General features: G+C 43.5%; 1 protein-coding gene across 2 annotated transcripts in view; it reads right to left on the reverse strand.

Annotated features, from left to right (window-relative positions):
* Nucleotides 1-8,971: 8,971 nt before the first annotated feature.
* SERTM1 (serine rich and transmembrane domain containing 1) overlaps nucleotides 8,972-12,773 on the reverse strand; it is a 28,722-nt gene continuing 24,920 nt past the window's right edge. For both annotated transcript variants that reach the window (XM_022574675.3, XM_089899668.1), the window contains one exon: nucleotides 8,972-12,723. In XM_022574675.3, coding sequence (XP_022430383.1) covers nucleotides 12,223-12,546 — 324 coding nt within the window. In that variant the 5' untranslated portion in view covers nucleotides 12,547-12,723 and the 3' untranslated portion in view covers nucleotides 8,972-12,222. The remainder of the gene's footprint in view (nucleotides 12,724-12,773) is intronic.

Here is a 12,773-nt window from a genome sequence, read left to right on the forward strand (position 1 = left end):
GCTTGAGCAAAAAAGTCTACTTGTTTAAGAAGGCAGATTGTAAGCTGCTGAGTCACAGAACCTCCTTTGGCAAAGAGAAAGTGGACCCAAAAGAGAATCAGTAAAGCTGGGGGCACACAGTCCATAGGGAGGGCGTAGGATGGAGTGTGAATATTCTCCTCTGGCCTCTAGAAGCTGAAAGGAACAGGTCCAAAGCCTTGGGCAGCCTGCAGATTGGGAAGTGCAAACACTGGAAGAGGCTACTCTGAGCTTTAAGCAGTTAAATGAGTTGGGAAAACCATTTAAACTAAGATTTTTTTTCCTGTTTTCACTCATTTTATGAGGTATTGTGTAGCTTATAAACAAATATTTTTAAGTGAATTTTATTTTGTTTGTTACTCTAAATGAATTCTGTATGGAATTACTAATGAGCCTGAGGGAAATTTAATTCTGTGTTTCATAGATGACACTCAATCATTTGTGGGCTCTTTATGGAGGGAACCTCATGTGCTGGGCCTTGGGCTGTGAGGATAACTTGCAAGCTTAGAGTATCATGTGCCCGGGAGACAGATGAATCAACACAGTGATGTGTGCTGTGTATTTACCAACAGGGAGCGTTGGTAAACAGAAGCATGTAAACAGAAGAAATACCTGACCTGGCCTGGGAGGGTCACAGAAGACCCACAGAGGAACTGACATCTAAGTGATAAGCTAAAGGATGTGTATGATCTAGCCAGGCCTTAGGGAAGGGGAGAGGTATTAGTGTTCACAGGCAAAGGAAGCTGCTTGTGCAAAGGTGGGAGGGGAGTGGGGGGTTAAGGGGGTATTGCAGATCCTTCCTTGCCTTTTGGGGTGGGTGGAGCATGTGTGCAGGACTGGCTGCAAAGAGGAGAAGAGAAGGCTGGGGGAGCTGTAAGAAATAAAGAACAGAGGGGCATTGCCTGAAGGCTTTACAACCAACCACTGGAGAGATTTTATCTTTATTTTAATGGAAAGCTGCTGAAGGATGGTAAATGATGGATCAGATCTGAATTTTCTTAACATTACTTTAGCTGCAGGTTGGAGAAGAGATTGGAGGAGAATGACTGTGGAAGCTGGAATTAATTAATTAAATCAATTAATTCATTAAGGATTGGAGCTAAGTGGCCTGCAATAGAACAATGGTACTGGGGAGAAGTGAGTGAATTCAGGAGATCTTTGGAGATCTGATGGTCAGGCTTTTGAGACTGTTTGAATGTGGGTGAGGCAGTAGGAGGAACCAAGCAGGGAAGATCTCAGAGGGGGAGCGGTTGTGGGGCAGGGAGCGGGAAGATGAGGACATCAGGGCTGGATGTGCTGAGTTCGGGCCCCAAGGTAGCTGGACTGTAGGTTGACTGAGAGTCATAAGCATGTAAACAGAAGTGACTCCATGGGAGTGGATGTGATTATGGATGAAAAGAAAAGATGACCAATGACAAATATCTGAGGAACACTAACATTTAAATGAAGAGTCCAGAAAAAAGATGCAGAGAAAGCGATTGGAAAACAGTGGCCAGAGGAATGCCAGGGGAGTGTGGGTTTGTAAAGCAAGGAGAAGAGAGAGTTTTCAGGAGGGGATGTTCAACAGTGTGTCAGACTCTGCAGGGAGTCCACATGGCAGGGGGGAAGGATAGAGATGTGTCCACTGAATTTAATGACAAAAAAGTTGTTGGTGACCTTCAAAGAGCACAATGATTTTAGTAAAAGGTGTGTGTCTATGTGTATGTGTGTCTGTGTGTGTGTGTTTGCAGAAACCAGACTGCAGCAGGTTGATGAGTGAATGGAAGCAGGGGAGGTGGAGACAGATCTTTTGCATAGTCTAGATGATATGAGGAGGAGAGAGGGTGAAGGCTGAGGTCCCCTTGCTGCTTTGGACCATTTCATGGGCTCACTCAAGTGCCCTCCTAAGAACCACTCTTTATAAACTAGATAATTTCCCTCCATAACTGCTCTGCCTGTTCCTAGCAACCTTGGTTTCCAGAGCCATGTTCCCAGGGTCTTGACATCTTTCCTATTTGCTCTCTCCCCACAACTTAAGTTAGGACCAGGGAGGCCCATCCAGAGAATAAGAGACCGTATCATAAGGAGAAAAACAACCTTTAAAAACGCTACTCTTCATACATGATGACATTCCTTTGCTAAATTATTGTGTCAAATTTGATATGCTGAACATGGCATTAATGTAGGAAGAAAGAGTAGTATCAAGGTTAGAGTGAACTGTTTCTACACATATTTTAGTTATATTTTGGAACAGAGGTAGTACCAAGAGTAAGAAAAAGCCATTCTGCCACCAAAACAAAGCTGATCATTCTAAATGTTTTTTGTGAAGTTGATTATCAAGTAGTGAGCTCTGTCACAAAAGATGGGACCATGCATATTGATGTCATAAATCAATTTCCTCCTTCAATAAGTTCTCATGGCAGTGTAATTGAAAATCAGATCCTATGGAGAAACCTTCATAGACTGGAGTATAAATGTCTCTAGAACATTGGCTTTGCTGGGATCACAGTCAAGACAGTTTTAAGTGGCCCAGGGTGCAGAAGAACAAGCCAGCTGGTGTTGTGGATTCTGAGCACAGGGCAGACAACTCCCTGAATGAGAGGCTGCTTGTTCCTGGGAAGAGTTGAGGAAGCCAATGGAATCGCTGGAGAAGAGGAACCTTTGGGGTTAATGAAGGACAGTATCAGAAGGAAGGGGGAGGGAGGATGTAGCCGAATACACTATTCTCACAAGTTGGAGGGAACCCAAACCAGGAGGCAGTAAAATCTCTAGAGGGGAAAAAGAAGTCAGGCAGAACTGTGGATTTCATTTAGCCTTATAAACAGTGTAGGATAAATTGTCTGCAGGATCACTGAAGCAAAGAGTACAAATAAGCTTGAAAGACTCTGATATTTATATGGAACAGCTGATTGAGAGCTGCCCTAGCACAGACAGCAAGAGAGGTTTAAAGTCTCAAAGATGCCAGATTTACTGAACCGAATAAGATGCTTTTCCCTGTTCAGCAATTTATTGGGTTCTTTGGGTTATTACTACTTTCCTCATGTCCTCATGAACATTTTCAGGACATATGGTATGCCCTGCCTTATCAAACTCCTTCTCAATTAAAAAACTCAGTGATCCAAGCTGTGGTTACATATCTCTCAGCCTGATTTCTTTCCACTGGCTTTTCTAAGCAAAAGAGTATTTTCTAGAGCTTCCAGGATGAAATTGACACGTGGAAAGATTCTTAGCCTCGGATTCAAGTCATTGCCACTGATTTTTTGGATGGTGCCCATGAAATCACTGTGATCAGTTCTCCTCATGGGATTCAGGGTTCTCATGCTGCCCTTCCTCTGGGAGTAGAGGGAATTTGTTCCTGCATGGTTGGTCTGTCTTTCACTTCCTCATGCATTCTGCAAACATCACTAAGCTATCGTATGGCTGGAAAAAAAAGACTTTAAATTTGCAAAGCACTTTCATATGTATTATGACTCCAAGTTTCAAAAAGCTCAGGAAGCATATGGTCATGTCATTCCCTTGCTTATGAGGGCTCCACAGCAAGCCCCCAGCCACAGGATAATGCCCCAAACTCCTGTGGCAGACAAGGCCTGATGGTTTACATCCTGGCTGGCGGGGACCATCTCCCACCACACCCTGTAAGAGCCCTAACTAGCCGTTTTGTCATCCTGGGGTCCAGCAGGAAGCTCACCCTCAGATCCTCAGAGATGGAGGTGTATGTAGGAAGGTGGCGAGGAGGATGGCCTCTTTGTGCATGGCCGCTTGTCCTTGATCTTGGATTTCAGGTTCCCTCTCTCCACCCTGTAAAAGTGCTGCAACAGGTATTGAGCTACAGGCTTAGAGATGCCACGCAGACACGAGGACCCCAGGAATTAAGATGCTGCACCGGGAGCGGAGGGCCTAGACACTTTGGAAGCCGGTCCAGTGCTGATCTGCCTTCCTGTCTATGTGTTATATGCTAATGGCATGGAGCGCTGTATGATTCCTCACACATACTAAGCCCTCTTGACCGCCACGGCTTTGAACTTGCTGTTGCTGCAGGAATGCCGTCTTCAGCGCCCGTATACATGGCAAAGAGCTGGCTCAGGCGTCCTCAACTTGGAACAGGCTTCTTCCTCTGTGTGTTTGCTGTACCTTATACTTACTTCCAGTAGAGCTAATTTTACGGCTTTGTAAATTCTAATAGCAGTTTGTTCCCACCTCTAAGCATTTAGCTGAGGCTGGGTTGGCATGACACAAAAGTGTGCATTCGTGTCTATGAAGTGAAAAAAATCACCAAGACATTTGGAAATGGATAGCAAAAGCAAATGGTTAATATAATTTTTAACTTTGCAACCAGTTGTTTTCATATGTTTATCCTTTGTGTAAATAAGCAGAGCATATAGACCCAATCAACAGATGGAAGACAGAGGAAGAAGAGGTCAATTTGATGTGTGAGGAATTATTACTTTTTTGTTCCTTTTTTTTCCCCAGGTAAATCTGTGAAACCTCTGTTTTGATTTGTGGTCTTTTTGTTGGCCGACTTTGAGTGATTGAAATAATAGAGATTCAATAATTATCTTTACACTGTAATCCTCAGATGATCATCCTTTGGGATGTAATTTCATTTTGGGGAAAGAGAGCCCAAAAAGATGATCTTTGCAGCTCAAATAGCATCATCTCAGAAAGGCCTCTCTTTCTACCTGGTTTAAACTTCCAGTTACACTCAATTCTTTCTATTTCCTTTTTCTACTTTATTTTTTCTCCTATGCACTTAAATTATCTGACCTAAAATGTATTTTACTTATTTATCATGCTATTGTCTGTTTCCTCCACTAGAATACAAACTTCTCGAAGGGCTTTGGTTTGTTTTGCTTACTGTTGAACCCTAAGAGCAAAGAAAAATCCTGGCATATAGTAGGTGAGCAATAAATATTTGCTGAAGGAATGAACATCTCTTCTTTTCATTAGGAATGAGTCTGCCCCAAGGAGGGGCTCTCTGTATGCCTTGTATATGTGTTCTCTGCTCTCAGCTGCTGTGGAGCTGAGACGTCTTTGTGTCCATGCTCTGGAAGTAGGGCCCTTGCTCAGTGTTCCTGGCTCCAACTTGGGCACGTGTATGAGAAAGGAGGCTGTGTGGGACCTGTGTCCGTGGTTAGATAAGACAGCAATAGCCTGTGTTCTTCTCTCCATTTTCAGCAGGTACACATTTATACTGGCCTGGGACATATTGCCAAGTTTAATATTTGGTTATATAGTTATTCCTCAGTCACCGTTGTGAGTAAACATTTTCCCAAATATATCTATTAAAAATGACGATTTCTGGGCTTCCCTGGTGGTGCAGTGGTTGAGAGTCCGCCTGCCGATACGGGGGACGCGGGTTCGTGCCCCGGTCTGGGAGGATCCCACATGGCACGGAGCGGCTGGGCCCGTGAGCCATGGCCACTGAGCCTGCACGTCCAGAGCCTGTGCTCCGCAACGGGAGAGGCCACAACAGTGGGAGGCCCGTGTACCGCAAAAAAAAAAAAAAAAAAAAAAAAATGACGATTTCTGAATGAAAGGAAGAGAGGAGTAAAGAGCAGTAGTTAAGTTGCAGAACTTAGAGCCTGATTCTTTGGGTTGGGGTCCTGATGATTCTGCCACTCACTAGCTTTGTGACCTTCCTCAGTTTCCTCATCTGTAAAACGGGAATAATAATAGTATCTACTGCAAGGAGTGTTAGGAGTGCATACACAAAGTTCTTAAAAGAGTGATGTGCAATAGTGACTATGTAAGTGTTGGCAATTAATGTTATTTGTCATTATTATTATTCCTGCTTGAATAACGGTCTTGAGCTAAATAAGTTTACTTTTATTGCTAGTAGTAAGCATGTTTAATACTTTTAATATTATTACAACTGATATTATAGTAAACAAATGAATCTGGCATTTTATTAACGAGAACTCCCTCCGGACTGGCATTTATGCCTATAGAGCTAAAAATGATGTTTATAATGATAATTCTGGGTCACTGAGAGATCTTGAATTAGCTTCTGAATTATCAACGTTACTACAGCTTTGGGGTTGAGTGGATTTTGTTATAAAGAAACTGTAAATTACTTTTTTGAAATATAATAGTCCAGAAGTAGCAATGTACAAAAATTCTTCAGTAAGTTTACATTCTTGAATGCCAGGGAGAGGTAGTACAAAAACTCCTCAAAATATAAGGGCATAAAGACAGTCTGAGAACCAGTAATATGGTGTGCAACTAAACAGCACATACTGGGAATCCAGAGGTACTGGTTCATTGGGCAGCACTGGATGATTTGGGCAAATATGCAGAGGCACTGTGTTGCCTGACATCTCCAGGCACTGTCTCATCCCACCCTGACTTTCCTAGGGTGATTCCAATTTTGACTGTAACCCCAAATCTCTCCAGCATATTCATGACGCTTCATAAGTCAGAGGGTGCTCACCAGTAGACTTCATTCTTGAACTGTCTTTCCGCCATTACTGCTCACATGATGACACATGACTCTGTCCCCAAAGCCTGCAGACCTTGGGGGGGTGATAGGCTGGAATAAGTCAACAGGGCCTCGTGTTTCTTCGCTGAGGCTATGGGAGCTTAGAGAGGGAGTAAGGGAAGCAAGATGACAGCAGAACAGGTAGGGTCAAATGAATGAAAGGTTAGGTTGGAGGTGTGAAAAAAAGACGACTGGAAGAGGAATTAAATTCATGAAGGTAGAGAGAGTAGATAGTAGGCAGGATAACACAGGGATATTTGAACTGTCAGGAGCCAAACGTTCTACCCAGCGTTTGCTTGATATTTGCACATACAGTACTACTCACCACATATTAAGCAATGTGGTTAGATGGTTTACATACCATTTCTGCTTAATTTTTACAACCTGTAAGGAAGATACTGTTCTCTTTACGTTATTAAGATCATGGAGGCTCAGAGAGGTTGCCTAAGGTCACGGAGGTAATAATTAGGGCTTAAGGATTTGAACCAGCCTCTGTCTGAATCCACACCCTGTGTTCCATGGCACATGGAGTGAGTTAAACAGGGCAGGCAGATAACTGAGCATAAACTACCCAAGAGTGTCAACTATTCACAAGAGGCTAGAATCATAAAGAATAAGCCGTATAGTAGATAAAGCATGACTGCTTTTTCAGGAATGGAATTTTAAAAGTAGCAAAATTTTAAACACTTCAACTTTACTGCAGTATTAGTTTTATTGGAACATTAGGCACACATCACGTTAAAAATACTGGAGGGCTTCCCTGGTGGCTCAGTGGTTGAGAGTCCACCTGCCGATGCAGGGGACATGGGTTCGTGCCCCGGTCTGGGAGGATCCCACATGCCGCGGAGCGGCTGGGCCTGTGAGCCATGGCCGCTGAGCCTGCACGTCCGGAGCCTGTGCTCCGCAACGGGAGAGGCCACAACAGTGAGAGGCCCGCATACCGCAAAAAAAATAAAAATACTGGAGTAAGAGTTACATGGGCTGAAAATGATTGAAAGACTTTAGACCAGGGCCAAATGGGGACAAGTGAGGAGAGGAGAGGAGGGGAATCTGAGTAGGTGGGGAGGTTGGGGGAGAAGGAGAGGGAAAGAGAGAAGGAGGGAGGGGAGAGGGAGGGAGGGAGAGAGGTGAGCGTGTGGAGGAGGAAGGGAGTTGTGTGGTAACACTCGTTCTAAGCTAAGACCGTTTCCATGGCTAGAAGATGAACAGATATTTGTAGCAGGGAGAACAACTCTCCACCCACTCCCATACCCCACCCAGGGTGGATCCGAATAGAACTTTGTGTCCATCTCTGGTCTATTTTCCACAAAGTAGCTAGAGTAATCTTTCTTAAACATAAATTCAGTTATTTAACTTCTCTGCTTAAAACTGTTCAGTGGATTCCCCCTGCTCTCCAAATAAAACTCAAATTCCTACTATAACCTACTAGGCCCTGTATAATCTGCCCCTGCCTACCACTCCAACTTCATGCTGTGCACCTCAGCACTCTGACTTTCCTGCTCACAAGAACTGAGATCTTTCCTGCCACAGGGCCTTTGTACATGCTACTTCCTTTGAAAAAATACTCTTCCCAGCGTGTTTCAATGCTTACATGTGATCTCATCAGAAAGGCCCTTCCTGACCACCATATCTTAAGTGAGTTTCCCTTCTTGTCTATCATTTCACCATTTTATTCTCTTCATAGAGCTAACTGTAATTGTAATTATACATATTGTTTGTTCATTTGTTTCTGTATTTTCTTCACTAGATTATAAGCTTCCTGAGGGCAGGAACTATATCTGCTTGTTATACTTAGTGACAATGGACTTACTTGTTTATTTAATAAATACCTGATGATAATGATGTCTCCCTACAGTGTTCAGGGTGGCACACCCTCCCTCAGAAAGGATCAGAGCTAAGATAAAGAAAAGCAGTCAGTACTTGGAATGGTTTGATGAGGGCTCTGAATAGTCAGATGTGAAGTGACTACAGGAATCAGTGAGCTCTGTTGTAATGAAAGGAGCGTTACTAGGAATTGTCTCTTACAAAATAGAGATGTTTAGGCTGGTTTTGAAGTTGAAGAATGGTTAAGGAGGAGCTCATGTGCTCTGCTCACTGTTGAGGGCAGGGTTATAGTGAAGTCAGTGGACTGTGTAAACTGTGTTGTCTTTGAACACTGAGAATTGTTTGTTCCTGGGAGGTTTGTGTGTGTGCGAGAGTGTATGCTACACACCACACACACACACACACACACACACACACACACACACGTGGGATTCTGAGAGCTCCCCACTGGTGACCAGGAAGAAAGAGCATAGTTGCCCTCTCAGGGGGATAGACTGAAGGGAGCTGGCCTGGGAGCCCCAGAGCTCCCCTTGGACTCTTCCGCTTCAGCCTCCCACCAATCACCCATGGGAACTACCGCCTCCCCGTACACCCTGTTCTGAGTAACTCAAGTTCTGGGAAGTGCAGTGCTGAGGCTTGGGTTCTGTGTGTTGTACCAAGTAGGATGGATCTTAGAGGGCCTCCTAAAGGACAGGGGGACCTGGCATTGGTCTGAAGTGGGAGCCTCTTCAGTGGGGAGAGGCAGACCTCAGGCAGCAAGTCTAGACACTGGGGTTTTTCTTGGAGAACGTTTCCTTTTCATTCGCTGTTCATTCATGTGCTGTTGTTTTCCTTTGCATTGTGGAGATAGTCTAGTTTGGATACTGTGTAAAACATTTTCTCTCATTTGATAAACCTCATCAGTGACCCCCCAGTCCTCTAAACTAGGCTGTTATAGGCACATGATCTTGTGAAAGAGGTGCTGTGGGGAAGAAGGGCTGTGACTTTCCTTAGGTCCCTCTTCCACGGAGCCCAGTGTGATGGCAGCCACTTTCCACCTAGGAAGGTGGCCTGGAGTTCAGCCCCGCACCCCCCCAGTGGGCAGGGCTGTGAGCCGTGTGAGGGGCGAGGGGACACTTTGCTTGGAGAGACAGCAGTTACTTAGGCAGCGGTCCAGAGGTAAGACCTCCCTGTCCTCCACAAATACGCTTGAGCAATATATGCGACCCTTTCTCTGCCACAGTGTGTCCTACTGACCATGAGCATCACCCAGCATCCTTGTTAAAAATACCACTTCCCTGGCTCCACTCCTGAGGTCTGGACTGTGGCCCCGGAACCTGAATATTTCCGAAGCATCCAGGTGATTCTTCTGATCAGGGAAGTGTGGGTCTCACTGCCCCAGAGGGAGGGGACCCTTCAGAGGTGGGGAGAGGCTGACATTTGGGCCACTAGTTATTGACCCTGCTTCAGAGAGGATGTGAAGGAAAAGCCTCCCTAGGAGAGAAGCTTGCGGACGACCTCACTGAGAACAAACAATAAGAGAAGAGCCAGGCTTTCAGTGGGCTTGATTTCTTTATTTATAAACCAGTCTTCCAACCTTTCTGAACTTCTTAACACAAATTCATCTCAAGTTGTACAATCTGTTATCCTGACAAGCTGGGCATGACAAATCCTGTTTTACATCTTTGAATGTTGCTTCCAATCACTCTAGTTAACCTTGAGAGCTAGAAACATCATGGCAGGGGGAGGGGGAGGGGTGTGTGTGACTGCAAATTTAAAAAAAATGTTAGTTTTACTTTTAGAAGCCTTTAGATCTCTTCCAGAAGGAAAGAGTATAAAGTTACCCCTTAGAACAGATCATACTAAGATTGTACTGTTGTGTGGCAAATTTGCTCCTTTATTTTTTAAAATCAGTTCATCCAAGTCCTTTCTTCCTTGGTAACCAAAATAGCACAAGATTAATCAAAGAGCAAAAGTGATAATATAGATGCCTCTGTAATCCTGTGCAGCTTTCACACAACTCTTAATTGGGAGCGTGTGAATATATATATTATATATTCTGAGAATGTGTTGTGTACAGACACACAAACACACACACACACATATACACACACAGAATGCTATAATGGTCTAAAATAGCAGAGTTTTTCTGGTCCAGCATTTATACTACATAATAACATTCTAACACACTGCCATGCTTTAAATGACAGCAAAGGCAAAATTTTCACTAATTATACATTTTAGGGCAGCAACGCTGTGCAGGTCTTATGGTGTTTGAGGACATTTTTGATATATATAAACCTTTCAATGTGGTCTGATTTAAGTGAGGCTTATGGATTTAAAAGAAAAAAAAAACCTTCTGATCTTCACTTACCGATCCGCATTTCTCTCAGCATTTTAGAATGACAAAGATAGACCCTGTGAAAATGGCGGATTCTTTATCCCATCCCAATTCTGGATGGAGATGCCACATAACCAAACCAAAGGGTGGGTTGAAGGCCCACCACTTAAGATTAGTAAATGTTTTGGACAAGAAGGATCCAGTTGCCATGGGCAGACAGGGACATGTTGATGCAGTGGGCTTTGTAGGCTGAATACATTCAGTGTTTACACCGTGGACCATTTATTTTAAAAATTAAATTAAAATTCTTACTCTTAAGAAGCCACAGTTTGCTTGCTTTGTTAGGTTTTTAGGGGCAGCTTGATTCCCTCCATATTCCATGTCTATGTTCAGGTGTGTGGCTCATTTCATGGACAAAGCCTGAGTTCAGGCGTGCTTGGCTGACCACAGTATGGCAGCCCCAGGATCACTAAGCTCCCAGCAGCTACCCAACGTGAGTGTTTACAATTTTAAACATAAATCCACATCCTGGAATCCTAATGTAGAGTATTATGTTAACACACAACAACAAGTTATCAGAGACCTGTAACGTGCATGGAGTATATAATAACATGGACATTAGCTATTGAGTCTTCTAAGTTTTGCAACCTAATGTGAGTGAACAAACATCTGAATCTTGGAGTCTTACTATAATTCTGCACTAAACTTATAAAGACTGTGAAACTGAATAAAGGAACATATACAACTGTGAGGAGTTATTACTGTACGAAATACAACTAAATTAGTATTTTCCATATGTGTGATTCCATTGATGGGAATTACAGATATAAAATAAACATCCTGGTGTCTGTTCTGGCGCTTCTCTTAGTAATAGCAACAGCAATTATCACAAAGAATTCCACCATGTTAGGGGCATTATGACTATAACATAAGTAGGTAAAAACCCAAGAGGCAGAAATACATTACAAATGGCATTATAACACATATTTGTCTTGCTATTAAAAGTTAAAGTCTTCCAGAACTTTTCCACATATGACTTAATTCATCAATAAATGTGATTTAGAAAACATTTAAAATATTTTTGTCCCCGGTTTTAGAGATGTTATACATGAAATCTAAATTGAGTCTTTTTTTAAAATTGGTGTTTCCACTTTATCTTTTAAATATGGATAATATCTTTCACATTGCTCAGACTTCACTTAGCCAGTTTCTGCTGAGTCCATTGATTTTACGGTTTTGTAAGAGAAGCCAAGTGCAGAGCCCTGATCCAGCATCCTCTGCTAGGCCGCCTCAGGTGAGTTCTGCCTCAGGTGTCCAACAGGGTGGCCTGACCCACTGAGAAGAAGCCAGCCCCAGATTCACCAAGCAGTCTGGGTGAAATTCTGCACCTTGCATGCATTTCTGTCAGCATCAACTCCGACATTCACAATGAAAAGCATCATGAACAGGAAAAGAAATCAGGGCTGAAGGAGAAGGAGAACTGGGTCTAATCAGTGGAAGAGAACAAAATGGGTGTTTCTTTCCTGAGGCACGTACTTCATGCGACACTTCCCGAGGGAAAACTCCCCGAGGCCCGCAGCATTGAAGGATTCTTACATTTTCTTCAGGAGGAAAGGTTTGAAAAAGTGGACCTTTGCGAGGAAATACTGCAGACTTCCAAGTTGGTGAAAGAACTTCCAGCGTCGCTTGGATACTCCGGGTAGGAGGAACTGGAGGAGATGATATTTTTGAGCCTCTGGAGGGCAATGATTAAAAGTAGAAGCAGGAAAGCTAACAGGCTGAGGAATATGGACACATAGATGTAGACATTTGACAGGTGGCCTGAGGACGGGTCCACCGATGTGGACAGGGATGTGGGAAATAGCTCGAGGAAAGTTCCATTCTCCATACTCCCCGAGAATACAGATGAAGAGTCAGGTTCAGACATCTTTATGGAAGGTCAAAGAATGCACAGTATATGAAAAGCAGTTTCACACAGGGGTCAACAGGGACAGAATCAGCATTCTTTTTGTCATGATAGCATCAGCAAACATTGCAGGTGGTTAAATCAGTACAGCAAAACTCAGTTTCCAAGCAAAGGCAGCAGGGTATCAGGTGTCCATCACTGCAAAAACAAAGACAAAAAAACCAAAACAACTGAGTGCATTATTCAGA

The sequence above is a fragment of the Delphinapterus leucas genome, chromosome 18 (assembly GCF_059928025.1).
Source record: "Delphinapterus leucas isolate spDelLeu-1000000601 "Yukka" chromosome 18, BTC_Dleu_Yukka2, whole genome shotgun sequence".
In the NCBI taxonomy this organism is placed as follows: Eukaryota; Metazoa; Chordata; class Mammalia; order Artiodactyla; family Monodontidae; genus Delphinapterus; species Delphinapterus leucas.